Source organism: Takifugu flavidus, chromosome 1 (assembly GCF_003711565.1).
Source record: "Takifugu flavidus isolate HTHZ2018 chromosome 1, ASM371156v2, whole genome shotgun sequence".
In the NCBI taxonomy this organism is placed as follows: domain Eukaryota; kingdom Metazoa; phylum Chordata; class Actinopteri; order Tetraodontiformes; family Tetraodontidae; genus Takifugu; species Takifugu flavidus.
The window spans coordinates 5890624-5907836 of NC_079520.1; the positions used below are offsets into that span (position 1 = coordinate 5890624).

General features: G+C 47.9%; 1 protein-coding gene across 1 annotated transcript; it reads left to right on the forward strand.

The window, feature by feature from the left end:
- Positions 1-1994: 1994 nt before the first annotated feature.
- On the forward strand, positions 1995-16644 carry nxph2a (neurexophilin 2a). Its single transcript, XM_057034662.1, has 3 exons — positions 1995-2817; positions 2899-3048; positions 14235-16644. Exons 2-3 carry the CDS (start codon positions 3004-3006, stop codon positions 14979-14981), a joined length of 792 nt encoding a protein of 263 aa, XP_056890642.1. The 5' UTR covers positions 1995-2817; positions 2899-3003; the 3' UTR covers positions 14982-16644.
- Positions 16645-17213: the final 569 nt, after the last annotated feature.

Genomic DNA, 17213 nt, shown 5'->3' on the forward strand with positions numbered 1-17213 from the left:
AAGCCTGTTAGGCGCCGTGTTATCAGCGTTCAGAGTTCAGACCTCTGCAGGAGGGTGAAGCTTGTTCCAGGTGATGGTTGTTAAAAGTCACGTCTTCTCTGTCTTGTTCACTGAGACAAGTGTGTGCAAATGTCACACAAGACACACAAGGCTGTTGGGCCGTGAATGGGCCCCTTTGAGCAGGGGAAAAATGCAGATCTATCAATCATGTTGCTCATTGTGCACTTGCTTTAGCTCAAATGTGGCAGGTTAAACATGGGTGAGCCTTTGCTGTAAATGAATAGAAACCACTAAAATCATTTATGCCAAAAGGCTGAACTAGTTGCTGACGTTCATTCACAGCCTGCGTGTGAGTCAAGAAAAATGTCTCGTCATCTTAACCACTTTCACGGGGACGTCCGGGTCCACCCTGGGCCCTGGGCATTTGTGGCTTCAGTAAACCAAGGACTTCACTTCTCAGCGACCAAAGCCTCAGAAAACTCTGTACATATTCAATATAATGGAAAACTCCACAAATTAGTAAACAATGAAGAGGCAACAAAGTAAACTCATCAATCATGTAGAAGACCTGGGAACTACTTAGTTATAAGAAGCTACAGATTTTTTTAAAGAATAAAACCACGTTTAAACCTTCATGTATTCAGGGACAGGGTGGTAATCTAACAGATCTTCACACTTTTCTAAGAGGAAAACAGCATGACAGATGATCTGGGTGAGAACCGCCTTAGATAAGTAGAGGTGTGTGTGTGTGTGTGTGTGTGTGTGTTAAGGCATCAGAGACCTACAGTGCAGTCAAATCCCTTCCCATGCAGAATAACCCTATTCACAGGTCCATCCAGAACCCACCAACAACTCAGCTGATTCCAATGTTGGGAGGAGACCCACAGAACGGTCAACCCTTGACCCAAATAACTCAGGTCAACCTCCAAGGTTGTAGCTGATGATGTGGCTGGTGCCCTCTAGTGGACTATATAGGTACAACTACAAAAAGAGGGAAAATAATCATCAACCCGTCAAAAGAGGCTCAACTCTAGATGCTCCGGGTCATCTACACAGGTTCGACTCGGTACATTGCGCAATCTTCCTCAAAGACCTATGTTACACATGAGTATGTGAGAAAAAAAACACACATCTGCAGACTGATCTCTGACTGTGTGCTCTACCATTACAACAAGCGGCAGCTTCCTGTCCAAACAAAGAGAGAAAAGCCAAGAGATAAGCTGGCATCGGGAACCCGGGGCTCCGTCCCCTTCCTGCGTCACGTCACATGACTCCAACATTCATTGTAGGGTTACGAACCTGCTGTCAGCCAGCGACGGAAAAGTGCTGGCAGGTCATTGCACTTCCACATGAAGCTGCAGTCACAATGTTTTTGACAATAAAGCAGCAGCAATGACAGCCAGGTGCTCCCATTATTGTTGATTTGCCACTTCAGTCCACATTCACCATGGAGCGTCAAAAGGGGAGTTCCTCTTCTGCTGTCAAGCACCAGAAAACAGCAAGAAAGGCATATCTGTTGATGCTTCTGGTGGGTGAATCATAGCGGCTGGACCCTTTGAGTTCCTTGGAGATGGTTCACCTCTCATCCAAGAGGCGTCATCACTTCTGATGTGTGGCGATGGCTGTTTGCCACTTGTCTGACAGTCTCACTTGATTGTCTGGCTGAGTTCATGCAAATCTGGCCAACAAGTGGTTGTGATTAGATGGGAGTTTTTTAGTGTGAGACATTTTAAACCCATAAAACATGTCACATAATAGTGGCATCTGGAAAGGAAACGATCCTAGTGAGATCACTTCCCTTTAGTAGTGTAAAATCTAGTAAGAACTCTTGTTTCATTTCCAATTTTCTTTGTATTCCTGTTTCTTATTATTTGGAGTTAGTAGATTTTTGGATTTTGTCAAGCAAAGAATAAAGGTCACCAAAAGAAAATGTGTTCACTGAGTGGAAGTATTTTCTCCGCTTGGTGTAGCGCTGTACTTTAGCCACGCGAGGGCGCCAAAGTCACGCGAATGGCGAAATTCTTGTTTAGTCGGCAGGATCGACCGTAAGTGGCCTGTGTTACCTTCAGGACCACACCTGAACTTTAGGAATCTGTGCTGCAGAGTCGCCCAATTCTCAAAATCATTCAATATTAATTCATTTCTGGTATAATAACGCTGAATAATCCCTCGCGCACTTGTTTTTTTAAGGTATTTGTACGACTCTATTAAAAACTGTGTGCATTTTGTAGACCTTTACATTGTCATAGACTACAAATCACCGACGTAATTAGGGAAACAACGGGACTCTTGCGTTTACTTGCTCCTCCATCTTTAACAAATGGGACAGCACAAGCTGAAAAGTACCAGTTGAAGCAGCCAGGCTGCAAGTCTAAAACCTCCAAAGGGTTAAAAACGTGGACGTTTTGCTGAACAAATCCTAACAACAATGACATCAGGGTGCAACAGACAGAGGGAGCAAGACTCCAAATGCACATATCTGCTCTGCCTCTCCACACGGATGCGCGCCGACCTCTCCAGACGCGCAGCACACGCGTTTTGCGCACTGAAGTTGAGCTGAGGAGAGCGCGCAGCGGACGGGCGCAGTTGGCTGCGCGACCTGCACGCAGCAGCACCGCGTCAGTGACGCGAGATACCAAGTTGAGGGAAATATACCGCAGCTTGTGCTTCTCTCCCGGCTCCCTTCGCAACTTAAACCAGAGGATTGTGTCGGTTTACTCAAGTGAGCTGAGACGTGCGTGAGGATTTTATGCGCCGGCGTGCGGATCGAACGGGGATGATTCAGACCGAATTGCCCAACATCACCTCTGCGCTACTGTAAGAAGGAAAAGTTCTGTTCTTTTTCAATGTGCTGTGATTCGCGTGTGTTTTGAGTGAAGGTGTGCGCTTGTCTCGCAGCTGATCACAGCGATGCTTCAGCGGCGTGCGCGTCTGTCCCTCTCCGAAGCTGCCAGAGAGGATTTTAGCCCCACTCGTTCCGAATAAGTCGAGAAGTCGGTGAAGATGAGAGCCCTGCGGACAATCCCCCTGCTTCTCCTCCTGCTCCAGGTGAGACGAGCCCCAGATGAACCCGCGAACTTTGATTTCCGCGCATTTTCCTCCTTCCTGGGATCACATTTGTTCCCCTCTCGTCGAATTATATTCGCATTCTGCTTCTTATCGCGGTCGCCGAATGACGACTCAATAAATTGCGAGCGTGAAATTTTAATTGACAGATTCATTAACAGCAAATTTACTGGCCGACACGAACCCCCCCATTAAGTCTTATATGAGGCTAAGCTTGTTTTGTGTTATTGGAATTTCCGGGCTATTAACGCACCAAAGTACCCTTTTAATTAACACTTTTCCCCCCACAATGTTTTTTGAAATAACACAGTTTTCTCTGAATATTTATATGAATAACAGCGGCTGGGTTTAATTTTGCAGAGCAGTTCGACTTAAATCACTGTTTTTCTGGAATTCGGCCACATTAGCGTTTTGAATAAAACATTTATCGGTGTGTAAAAACACACACATATGGAAAACCAGATTTAAAATGGGTGTTTAAACTGGGTGTTTAGTGTCGTAAACAGTATTTCTCCGCGAGTGTTTTTATTTCCCTATTTTGCTGGATGTAAAGTGATGTCCGTGAACTCATGTGAGAGGTTTTTTCCTTCCATTTGGTTCCTATTCGTTTGGCTGTGGTGGTTTCGGTGTTTGGCTCCTCAGTCCTCGCTCCGGTCCGCCCTCTCATCCACGCTCCCGCTCTGAATTCCGTTTTTTCCCCAGACTTGAACATGGTTTGACCTCTGTGTTTGACCCCGGGAGGGTTGCTGTTGGAGGCCGGAAGTTTAAAATAAGAATATAAGTGAGAATAAAGGATGAAAATTGCAGAAACGACATGTTCTTAAAGCCTTTTTGTGTCTGCGCAAGACAGGATGTTTTATTTACCTCAGGTTTGTTGCTTTGAGCTTTTAGATAAAATCGCCTCGTATTAAAAAAACAACCCTTTTTGCAGAATTGAGCTTGTCAAGTAAATATTACAGATGTGAAGGTCTGTTCGAACTTCCTCTTCAGGAATAATACGAGGGTTTAACGGTGATTATCCTCGCTTTGTGGAATCTCTGATCAGACCCAGAAAAGAAAATGCCGTGTGATTGAAGAAGCTCCTTTACATCTGCATTATCCTCAAAGAGGACTTAACGATAGCCTTGAACTGCGCAGATGCAAAGTGCTGTCTGCTCAGGCTTTTGTAATCAGCCTGTTGGGAGCTCGGCCTCCAGAGGGCGAGAGACAGAGGGAGAGAGAGAGAGAGAGAGAGAGAGGGGCCGCCTCCCTCGAGGAGTCCTCTATCAGCCTCGATGGCTTCCCTCCCAGCAGACCCGATGCTGCCTAACTGGCTCTTATCAATACACCAGAAGACTTATCAGAGTTTGTTTATAGGGACCATCAGCTGTGTAGGATTCTGACTGGAGAAGATGCTGCAGATGCGTGAACATTGGTAAAGAGCCCCAGTCGGGGGTGTTTACTCCGCCAGATGGGGAGGATCCAGACAGGAATCCAGCGGTGAAAGTGTAGCGCCAGCCTGAGCATCTGTGCTGCTCCCCAGGGACAAATAAGAGGGTCAAAGCCGTCCTCGGAGAATCCATTCTCCCCCTTGACATCTGCTGCCGTTACTCTGTTGGCGGTGGCGGCGGAACAATATAGATGATGATAAAACACACTTGACAGAACTTACTGTCTGCCGACGCCCTTCCTTTATGCTCCGTGCTTCTTTAAGCCCCCGGCGCCGTTCGGGATCATGTGCAGGAAGGTGCGTTTTAATTTTATTAAACCGTCGCCCCCCTTTAGCGTCGGGCGCCTGGGCGCGACGTCAGCGCACTGGGATGGAGGGAGAAGGTGGAGAGGAGACAAATTCCCATTAAAGTGGACATGGTTGTTGGAGTTTAACCCTGCAGCTCCGACATGCAGCATTCCACGGCTTACAAGTCACTCCTTAAAGGAATTAGCATTCATTATTGCCCTTCCTGACTCTGTGGAGACGCTAATGTAAGCGCAGTTTAAGGTTTTAAGGGTTTGATGAAGGGGAAAATACAAAAATCCTTTTTTTTAACAGTTTGTTCTATTTCTTTCTTCCTTTCCTTCTTCCTTTCCTTCTTTCTTTCCTCCTTTCCTGCTTTCTGAACTCGCTCTCGGCAGCATGGCGGAGCGGCGCCACTCAAAGTCAAAGCAGTCCCCGACAAGGACGACAGTTTCATCCCCATCTTCATAACAAAACACAAATTCCACAGATTCCCTCTCGAAGGGCTCTTTAACCCACTTCCCTCCCCATGCTCAATTAGGTTCCCTTTTTTTTTCTTTTTTCATTATTTATTTACGCTGTGTTTAAAGGCAACCAACACTGGGAAGTGTAATAAAATGTACAGTGGGGGGGGGGGATTAGGAGCAGCTCTTTAATCTCACGCTTCTGATAATGCTGCACGGCCTGATTGATTAGTTTTTCAGGAAGCTTATGTCAGAAAAACCTAATCCGTCTTTGGATTGTGCCAGCCTTGTAAGGTTTTCCGCACTGCCACTTTATCACAGCGGCGAATTACAGAGCTGCTGCGCTGTGATAAGGTCCTCGTCTCTTTTACAGACCCCGCCGCCCAGCCCCCTGTGCCCCCCTCCAACCCCACCCCAGCTCCTCCTCACCACTAACCCCCCCCCCCCCCACCATCACCCCTCTGGACAATAAAAGAGAGAGAGAGAGAAAAAATGTGTTTATATTCTTCACATTCCGCTCTCGGAATTTGCCTTGTATGAGAAGTGAGTAGGAAGAGCGGCCGGAGCTTCAGGAGGAAAACCCAGCAGAGAAATCGGCCGGAAAACTTGGCAGACGCCGAAATGTCGGCAGGGGCGATTAAACGTGGAGCGGGGGAGCGGAGAGGCCTCGCGCGGCCGTAACGGCGTCTTTCAGGAATCATTTTTTGGAGCTTACACGCTTCCGATGCGTATCTGTGCTCATATTGGGGTCACCGGTGTTTCCAGACCAGATAATCCCCAATAAATAATGTTGTCTGTGGCATTTGCAGTCTGGGACCCGTGTTGTCTCACCTCTCTGAAGCCTGTGTCGGGTTCCTTCTTTCTTTTTTTCCCTTGCTGGTTAAATCCCTCAAACGACACTTGTCGACTCCGCCGGTTGTATCGACGGCCACTTTTCCAATCATACACCAATGGCAGCAGCCGGCGATCTACTTATGAGGCAGAGATGTGTCCCGTGATTGCCAATAAAGACGCGTGCTGTGACCTTTACGGTAGCGATGGAGGTCACACCATTATTGGAGCACGGTTACCTCCAGCAAAGGTTCACATTTTTAAAAAAATATTCCGATTTGGGGAACATGGAGCTCATTTTCCGGGAAAATAGAGCATCATGTAGCCTCTTTAATAAGTAGCGACTGAAGCTAAAGGTGTGAGAGTTAAAAGTTTGGCCTTTGTTCTGACGAGTGTTGGGATGAACCCCCCCCCCCCCCCCATTGTGGTGGATCCGGTGCAGGAAAATGCAGCGTGTTTAATATGGCGCTGAGCTTCCCGCCCTCGGTCCACTGCTATGAATTTTGATGTGCGGCGTGCCGCCTCAGATCTACCTTGCAGCGTTGTCATTACCGCTCTGCTCGGTCAGGAACATCCGGCAGCCTGTGATGCAGGGCCTCGCCGTTTAGCGGCTCCTTCGCTGCCTGCGGGGCTTCTGCGGCGGCGGCGGCGATCGTTTCCTGGTATTTAGAGGCGGCGTCTGGTCTGAAGGAGCCTCACTCTTTAGTTGTAGTTATTAAAACGGTCCTGTTACTCTCTCCCCCCCCAAATGTCAGTGGCGCAGAACGTTTCTGCCTTTGCAGCCTTTTTTTTACCCCAAACGTTTGACATATATGGCTCCTAATTACCATCAGGTTTGGTTGCCAGCTAAAAGAAAAGAGAAAAAAAAGCAATCATCCGACATGTCGGAGCTGTGGAACGTGATCGACCTCCTTAATTAAAACATCATTTCTTTTGGGTGGAAGGAAAAGGTGTGAATAAATACCATAAATCTCTTTGCTGATTGTTCTCACTGCCGCATTCCCGACTCTGCCTCCCGGCTCCGAGGCCTTCCTTTTGGTTCTTTCCAGCGCTAACAAAGCTCCGTCAGCTCCCCTCTGTCTCTGCCGGCCTCTTTCATGTATCAGAGCCTCTCGCGCGGGAGAGGAAACGCCGTCTTTCCAGCTCTTGTTTTCCTCTTCAAAGCCGACTGTTTGAGAACAGAAGCATTTGTTCTGTCACATTTAGCGGACGCATGTTGGAGCAAGTCGACACACGTGGCGGTAAAACATTGAATTTCTAAAGAGGAGGGGTGGGGGGGGGAGGGCAGGAGATGTCGCAGCTGAGCGTTAGGCGACTTATCGCCAGCAAGTTTGTACAAATGAGGCTGAGGTCAAGAGAACGGTAATTCCGGCTGGGTGGTATTATCCTCTCGGATCCCTGCTATCAGACAGAGGTGTGCTTCAGGTGTCAGGAGCCGACGCCGAAGATGACGCTTTGACCATGTAAGGGGATTATGAAAGTGATGATGCGTTGAAAGGTAACACTCGCCCAAAAGTGAAGTGTTCAGGGCTTTAGCTGCTGTCAGACCTGGCAGCTGCTGAGATAACAGGAGTATCCAGATTACCTGGAGGCTCCTCACTTGGAGTGGGATCTTCACTGGAACACCTGACAGCTCAGACACATGGAAATTTCCACAGCAGCTCACATGATCCCGTTTTTACTCCACCCCTGCGTCTCTGCTAGTGATGGATGTAAATATGTTTATTATGAAGTTGATGTTTATTACGAGTTTCTGGTTCACATTATACACGTACAAAACACACTTAATGTTTACCAATTACTGATGCATTATTCTGTGTTTTTGCTCTAATTGCAAAGACTTCAAACATGTTGGGGTGTAAATGTGTCATAAAACTCAACAGAAAATAGAGCAGGTAAACGTTGGAAATTCCAACTACGGTGGTGACTAAATGCTGTTTAACTTAAGTCTCTTCGATATACATCAATAACAGAGTGAAAACATTTGGAATTATAACACAAACAGAGTTGAAATATTAAAATCAAACACCACATTTGTAAACTGTGGTGCAACAACACTGGAAGTTTACGTTAATAAGCTTGAAAATGCTTCATTCATGGTTCAGTAATGAACTCAATTGACTCACAAATAATTTATCTTTATCGCCAAATTGTCTTTTCTGTTGAATATTCCTAAAAATAAAGGAAAATGACATCACGAGTCCCGAGCTGATCGGAGGGAAAATCTACCGTGGTGGTGAAACACAAACGTCGGCGCCATAAAGAGATTTTTCCCCTTAACGAGCGGGAATTTCGGGAGTTTTTACTGAACCGACTAAAAGCAGCACACAGACGCTGACTTTGATTCAGAAAAATAGCTGCGACGAAGAGTCCCCAACATATAATCCTCAGATATCCGAGGTGTTATTAGTATTGGTGGGAGGACAAACTCCCATCGTATGATTTATGAAAGCCACAGGAGGGTTATGATACGTGGCGTGATTTATGCTAATCGGCAGATGCAGGCAGCTCTGAGACAGATCACATTTTCCCTCAACATGCTCGCAAACGCAGGAATCGCAGCCATGAGCAATATTAGCTTCTCATATGAGGTAAACACCTATCAGAGCTTTCTAATCTCTCTGTAAAGCACAGGGAACAGCGAGTGTATGGACTGAGAATCGCAAACAGTCTCAATTGATGAACCCACGCGACGTCTTCTGCAGCTAAAGGAACATTTGCACCGTTAGCGCCCCCGGTGGCCGGGGTTGGACTGTGGCGGACGGTCGCTCTGGCTATCAGCGCCAAGACAAGCCTGTGTGTTTGTGCTTTGCAGCGACTGTTTTGCAGTGTCCTTGAGTATACCGCTGGAATCTCCTTATTGATTTTATTGAGAAGCAGCAACAACCCCCCCACCTTTTCTTCTCACAAAAGTTATTACAGGCGCAGAATGGTGTTTTTTTCCCCTTGTTTTTATTTCTTTTTCCTACCAACAGCATTAACTGCTGCTGCTGTTGTCGGTGTGCTGCATGTAAAGCCACCTTTGGGTCCCAGGTCAGATCTCGCTTTAAATGGTCTGATTCAAGGACGCTTGTGCAGAATGAATGCTGGCCTAAGACACTGGTAATGAGTTGCAGGCGTTATTAAACTGCCGTTATATTTCATCTGAACCTCCTGTAGCTTTGAGGAAACGGCTCTCTCGTCGGGTGTCATTAGATTGATCGATGCAGCCGTCACGCTCTTCATTTCTGCCTGTCTGTTAGGTGACAACACACCTGAACACTCCCTCTTTTTTATGTATTTGGAGGACACACACTCACACAAAGGATTTTTGGCTGATTCCCCATTTTAAAAATAAATAAATGGGGGCAATCATTGTCAGCGCTATGCTAACGTTTCCTTAAATTTTGGTGCCAACAGTTGTTCAACATCACACTACTAATGAACAGACTTTCACACCTCTCAGCCGTGTTTGCACAATAAGTAATGTCTGTCAACAAGATCTGCTCGGTGGGAATAAAGAGACGCTGCTGCTGCTGGCGCGATGCGGCCGCGACAACATCATTAGCACTTTCCACTTAGCGCTCCGTTTTCCCAGCGACCGCCGTCAGCATTCGTTTCATCGGAGAGAGATGCCAGTCTGGTTTGTGTCGACGGGATCGGCTGTCGCTGTGACCACGCAGCAGATTTTATGTCACCGTGCCATGTGGAGTCATTAATGAGTAAATTTCACACCGTCGGTATTCTCAACTAAATAATTCCCAGGATGTGATGATAAATTAAGCTGCAAATTCAATACTGGATCTATAGCAGCTTAAGTGTGAGTGTTTAGTATATTGAGGCTTGTTCTCACAGAGGTCAGGCGGTAATGGTCTGATGGATTATAGGCGAGGAGATGTGCTACACACACACACACACACACACACACACACACACACTCACCAGTCACATCGGCCTGTGAATGGTGAGGTGTCCCGTTGTGGATTGGTTGTTGCAAACCACCTCAGCGCTGAAGCACCTGCCATGTGTTTCTCCGGACAGCCTCTGATTAAAAGTGATGGCTTCGGAGCGTGAGGCTGTTCGGCGATTTGAGCACCAATCTTCAGAGACGTTCAGAACCCCCCCCACCTCGCTCCATGAGCCCCAAAGGTGCCTCCAGGGCCGTCTCTCCTGGAACCAGCTCAGGGTGTGAATCATTATAAATGATGTATCCAGCAACATCAGGAGGAAGACGGCCAGGGGAAAGAAGTGGGTGGGTGGGGGGGGGGGGGGTTTAATGCGAGAGCAGTCGCTTGTCATGTCAAGCCGAGCCGGCTGCCGTCCATCCAGTTTGAGCCGCTCAGGTGCTGCGGCAGAGCCAGACGGCGGCGAGGCCGGTTTAATTTCTGTGGAATGTCCAGATTTCCACTGCGCTGAAGTGCATCAAGTTAATGAAGCTTTGGACACAGAAAATTAGCAGAGAAATGAATGGCACCACCAAAGTGAGGTCAATTTGCACAGATAAATCCATGAAGAACAGCCGGGCGCATCGTTGGAACTGCTCCGGCTGCACTGATGAGCAGGTTAATTGCCCATTTTGTTTATTTGTGAGAACGACGCCTGAAACCAATTTCCCCCCAGATGCATATAAGAGCTTCTGCGCCTGGAAAAAATTCCACAAAAAGCATCAACAATAACATAATTTTCGCTCGCCCATTGGAGGAACTCTCTCACCCCGCCCTCTGAAAAAAAGAGAGCATGAAATATAGCCCTCGCCTTATAAATGGGGCTGCATTTTCAGCCGAGGCAGGTTGAGAGAGATTCCATCACCGCAGCCTTGCCCGCGGCCAAGAAACCATCACGGACGGGCTGTCTGATCACGGCGCGCACGCTTTAACGGCGGCTCTTCTTATGATCCAGAAGCCAGATGTCACTGGCTTCTTAATAACTTTCTAGAGGCTAGTTGTGGTCACCGTGGCAATTACCTTTATGTCAGCCCTCTAAAAGATATGTCTACCCACGGGACAAGCAGACAGCCAGCTCCATAATGCTCATTACAGAGGAGCGCCCATTCTTCCTCACGTTGAGGAGCCCACGATCTGTATTTAACACCACAGAACATAGACGGCGTTTAAGAGAGGAGGGTCTGAGTTCTGGCTTCTGCCCGGCCGGGCGTCCTTCTAGGATGTGGGAGACAGGAGCTAAAAGGGAGAATAAGCAGTGAAAATATGTTGCGCTATCAATCTCTGAGTGTGTTTTTGACACATATACAGCACAAGAATCTGATGACAAGATCTGCAATAATTGTTTGTGTTGTAGGATAAAAGGCCGACGGCGTTCAGGCAATTTATCAAGCTGCCTCCGGTCCTAAAGTCAATTTTTCTCCTCGATATCAAAAAGGGAACAAAAAGGGAAGGTCTCCGCCGGAGACAAAACGTGCACAGACGCTCCGAAGGATGAACTCTTCCCCCGTTTGTTGGGCGCTCGCCTCCGTGCGGGGCGTAAATGAACCACTGCTGCACAGTTTTGTTTTCAGTAACGGCGCCGTCTCCGTTACATTAGACGGGTCAGTCGGATGTGTCCGAATGCTCATTTAAGCTGCTTCACAGCCTTTGGATTTAATTTGGGTTGTTCCCAGAGAAGCATCCCAACAGTTCGAGGCTGCAGCTCTCAGCAGTGCTGCTAAACGATGATAAATGCGTTAGATTCAGCTAAACACGCTACAGACGCGCTCGATTTTGGCGCACGCGGCATCGTGAATCGAGGACAGATCGTTGTGACGGCGTCCCTGCCCACGGGTGCAAAGGTCAGATGGCGTCGCGGCGGTGGCCTCGCAGGGTTCTCCAGCAGCCTCCTCGCCTGCTGAAACGAGGTCTGCTGGGCTTTTTTTTCCTTCCCCGGCTCCGTAAGACTGCAGTTATTATCATAATAACGTCTTGTTTCAAGTCAGTCTGGAACGCCTGGAGCACAGCAGCGCCGATTAAGAAATCTTAATTAAGCTTTTGTAGATTCTCCTTCATCAGACCTTGCCTCTTTTTGTTTCGCCGCTGCATCTTGTTGTACAAAAACTCGGATTTAGCCTCTTTTTCGGGGGGGGGGGGGTCTTCTTTTTTTCTTCTTTTGGAAATGCAGCAGTGAGTGAAGCCAGGCTGTTAATGTGGCTGCTGCATGTGTGCACAAAGGGGGGGGGTACAGCAAAGCCTGCGTGTCACTGCAAGCTTTCAAGTTTCCCGAGCTTCATCTCTTTCGGGGCATTTAAGTATTATATATCCCCCTCCTGATCCCCTTGTTGTCACAGCAATTTCCACAGTCGCTCATCATACTTTAACGCCGCTCCCGTTTTCATTATAATCGCCCGACGCAAAGCTCACCTGAGATTTACACCCGAAGACAGGTTTTGTTTCTTTCTCTTCCTTCGCCTCACCTCTGACGCCTCGCCTGTAACGGCCTAACGCCACGTTCCGGCGCTCCGCTGCAGCCCGCAGGTTCCACCCGGCCTGGCATTGTGACGCTGCGACAGTCAAATCAAATTAGCAGGCGAGCCCACATGAGGGATTACCGAGTGGCGGCGTCAATGAGGGAATACAGCCGGTAGAATTGGCTGATTAAATGACTTTGATGTGGCGAGCAGCATAAAAGGACATTATTACCGCGTTGGCTCATTCATCTGTGTTTACAAGGAGCCACTGTCTTAATTAAGCATTGTGACGGCTGATGGACGAGCCAGGCTTACTGACCGTGAGCCACGCATTGATTTCACATTACACGTCCAGAGCGCCATTACGTCCTGCTTCCTGCGACGCGGACGCAGAGTTGGTTAAAGGTAAAGCTGCACGTGGCGGCTCGGCGCCGAGGGGAATGTTTGCAGGGAAGCAAAACAAACCCGAGTCTGTCAGACCTAGTTTGTTAACTTTGTACGCTCAGGCTTACAGCGAAATTATAATTAGTGTAGAAGTAACGCTCAGCATCTCTGAGAACTCCAACAGCCGCTGCTCGGTGCTTTCAACATCTGCCTCGCTCAGTGATCCCCCCAGCCAGGCCCGAGGAAAAGCCGGCACTGCTAATTACTAATAAAAGCAGCTAAGCTCATTGCCGTGAATTATGAAAGCTTTATCTGAAGTGGACCAGGAATTGCTGCTGAAGCTCGCAGGGATTTGAGGTACAACCGGGGATGGCGCTTCGTTGCCACGTTGGGATTAGCAGGCGGCGCCGCACATTACCAGGCCTGCTTCATTGTTGGGAACCATTCCGGGCTAAAGTTTAGAGGCATCGGGTGTGAGCGAGTGACACTGCCGATGTTAAATCCCATTTAGGATTTTACTGTCATGTAAACTGAAAAGTCAGAAGAAAATTGCACGCTGGGTGTTGTGTTGTGTTGTGCGTTGTTGCCGTAACTTTACTCAAGCGGCGCACTTTTTGTTCTTTAACAGGACTTTTCCGGTCAGCATGTGTGTTCACTATGGAATCATTTGATTTGATCATTTGACTAAAAGTCTTGAGATTCCTGTGAAAAGTGTAATTGAATGTGGGGGCAGGAAGAGACGTGATGAGACAGACCAAGACGGATCAGCTGTCGGTTCTCCTCCAGGTAGACCGATGACGGACGTGCTGATCGCTGCTCTGCACCGGCCACAGATTAAATGGTTCCCCTTTTTAACTGCAGTGGGGGGGGGATTATTAACAGGGAAGATCTACTAAATAAAGTCCATTCTTCTGGGTGTCGAGCTGCTCACACTCGAGGAAACACCTAAAGTCACTATTAGTGGAAAAACTGACTAAAACTCATTGTTTAACTAAAATGACGGTATAAAAACTTGGGGGGGGTTCAAGCCTGGTCTACTGTTAACAAGTCTTTTTACAAAGAGTTTAGAAAATTTAAAGCTAACTGGATCGTTTGATTGATTTTTTGCCAAGGAGTAAAGTGGCTGTTGTGACCTTTCTGTATTTTCAGTAACGCGTCGCACTCAGTCATTTTTCCTTTTAAACTCTGGCGCCGTGACATTTACAGGGTGCTTACGAGAAGTTGTCGATCACTGTGGAATTTTCTTGATTTTCCCCTCGCACGTGGATCCGCGGACGATTGGGCGTGAACCGCGAGCCGAGCGACCGCGGCGCTAAGTTAGCGTGTTGAGTGATCGTGCTTCTCAAAGGTGTTCTGACTTTGAGGGTGTCTCACCAACTTTTCCGTGCTTTCTCCAAAGGTTACGTGCGGGAAAGTGCAGGAAAGAGCCACGGAGCTTATCGAATGGAGCGACGGCATAACCGAAGAGAAGACTTCTCCCACGGGGGCCAGCCCGCGGATACTCAACCCCCTCCGTTTGTTTGCCAGGGGTTCCCCCGGGTTCAAGAGCGACATGAGGGAAATGACATATTTACAGAACATGGAGGACTTCTGGGACTGGTTATCTAACCAGACAGATGTTCAAGGGGTTCAAGCCAGAACTAAACGCAGGCCGATCGTCAAGACCGGCAAGTTCAAAAAGATGTTCGGCTGGGGGGACTTCCACTCCAACATCAAGACGGTCAAGCTCAACCTGCTGATCACCGGGAAGATCGTGGACCACGGGAACGGCACCTTCAGCGTGTACTTCCGCCACAACTCCACGGGCCTGGGCAACGTGTCGGTCAGCCTGGTGCCGCCCTCCAAGGTGGTGGAGTTCGAGATCGCCCAGCAGTCCACGCTGGAGACCAAAGACACCAAATCGTTCAACTGTCGCATCGAGTACGAGAAGACCGACCGCAACAAGAAGACCGCGCTGTGCGGCTTCGACACCTCCAAGGTCTGCTATCAGGAGCAGACGCAGAGCCACGTCTCCTGGCTGTGCTCCAAACCATTCAAAGTCATATGCATCTATATAGCCTTTTACAGTGTGGACTATAAACTGGTGCAAAAGGTATGTCCCGACTACAATTACCATAGCGACACGCCCTACTCCTCCACAGGATGAGCCAGCTGCGCTTCATCTGTGACCCTTTAATTTGCCCTCCAACAACACCAGCCTCTAAGCACCTTGTCTCCTCCTACCTAAATATCTCGAACCCGTTGCAGGAAGTGCAGGATGTTAAAGGCGCCGCATTGAATGGCAGACGATTGGCAAGGGCTGAGATAGTTGGGTATCCAGGGACTCGGTTCTAGGGGTTGATTTGGGATTCCGAGCTAGCTACCAACCCTGGGTGACTCCTCCCCTTCGCAACGGCACATGTTCTCTGTAAACCGCTGGTGTAATTAGCATGCTGTCCAGATGTTTTCTCCAAGGCTAGTCCATAGGCACGCAGCCTCCTCCTCTAAAGTGCACACAGACTTCTGCGTCCGTGTGAATTGATGCTATTTTGGTTAAAAAAAAAAAAACGAAAAGTTTCCTCATCCTGACAGGACTCGGAACCGCGCAAATTACTGCAACATTGAGACATTTGAACGTATTCAAACGGACACAAAACCAAACCGTTTACATTAGGGGATAAGTCATATGGGGGCGTTGGCTATAAAAGAAGCGCTGCTGGCTTCCATCCATACCGGTTAACAGAACAAAGGCAGGGAGGCTAGATTAATTTAGCTAAGTTAATCTCTTTTTAGGGTCCTCTGAATCAGAAGGCCAGAATCATTTTGTTCGTAACAGTGTGAAATGAAGTGAAGCGAGTGATTACAAACGTACTCATCCCGACCCGGCTAATCAATCTAAAGTAGAGAAATCATAAATCTATGCTCGTTTGTGGATAACTTCACCGCTGGCGCCTCTCCTGCGGCTCGTAGTCAGCCGGCAAGACCAGGCCCGTGGGTGGATTAGCGTGTCGGGGGAGATGGTGGCGGGGATAAGTGATAATGGCGGGACAGGTGGGTTTAGTGGCTCCGGCAGACAATTAGAAGCACTCTGTCACGGCTCCGCCGCGGCCCCGGCGCCACCTCCCTTTAAGAGGCTTTAATTAACTTCATTTAAGAGGAGCGGGAGGGGAGGAAGCCAAATCCTGAAAAGAACGAATCTTAAATGTGAGACGCCTGCCCCCCCCCCTTCCCCGTTTTACAGTGGAGTCGTGTAAATGTGCTTCAAATTAGCGACCGCCAGTGATTTTGTGTTTAAAAAACAAACAAAAAAAAAAATCGTCAACGGCGCACACCAGGGGTGACCCCTGACCCCCGGGAAGTTAAGATGAGGTGTACAGTAGAGTCCGAGTGGATCCATGTTGTTTTCCTTCTTTGTACAAATGCTGTGTATCAACTTGTTCCTCGATGTGTTTATTTATGGCTTCAGAGTAAAAGTGTGGATTTATTCCGATTTTTCCAAAGAACCACATATATACGTATCCATATATATACCAGTAACTATACTACTCCCTATTTTTGGTGTTCCGGCAACTCCCGTAGATGACGTAGAAGAATATAGATGCTTTGATTTCCAGTTTGTGATCCTGGCAGATTTTACTGTTGTTCACTGATTTCCCGCCTGCTTGATCTTATTTTTTTCCCTGTAAAATAGAGAAAAATGCTGTGTGTATAGTGTAAGTAAAAGAAATGTTCTTTTTTTTAAATATTACATTTCCACCGGGGTGTTATGTTTGTTTTTTTTCGGAAGAGATGAATTTAGGATTTAATGGCATTAAAGTTATTTGACCTTACAGCAGCAGCACGTTGTCAACAGTGAGTCGGCCGCTCGTCTCATTTCATTCCTACCAGGACTCCTCAACTGGATAAACACGCCGTTTTAAGGGCGCCGCTTTTTAATGGGTAATAAATCTGTGTCCACAGGCGTGGATGATACCAGAGGTACACCTCAGGGAGCACATCCATTTCGCTGTGGCCATCAGGGACTCGGGTCTTTTCATTCGCTTCCATTACTCTTATCTGATCAGGATGAGGCCCCCGCTCCAGGAGCGGCGGCGGCAGCGGCGTTCACGCTGCACACATCCAAATGTGAGGCAAACTAAGGTGGGGGTTAACGTACATTTCACTTTCTGGGATTTTCCACGGCAGCAGATGTTGACAACATGAACGGAGAGGTCCGGAGGATGAAGCTTCACGCCCGCTTCATCCCTCTTCCACGCCACGATGAGGGGCGGCGTGGGCGTGTCCTCGGCTGTCTCAGCCGTTGTTTAAGAATCTAAAGGAAACCGTCATAGATTTTAAACCTCCGTTGCAAAATAAGGTCAAATTCTATCATCAGTGGCTGGAAAGTTCTCGGATTTGT

Bases quoted from the DNA above. Each gene is read 5' to 3' on its own strand.
- nxph2a (XM_057034662.1), top strand. From the start codon at position 3,004: ATGAGAGCCCTGCGGACAATCCCCCTGCTTCTCCTCCTGCTCCAG. The intron at 3,049-14,234 runs GTGAGACGAGCC...CTTTCTCCAAAG, and splicing joins TGCTTCTCCTCCTGCTCCAG to GTTACGTGCGGGAAAGTGCA.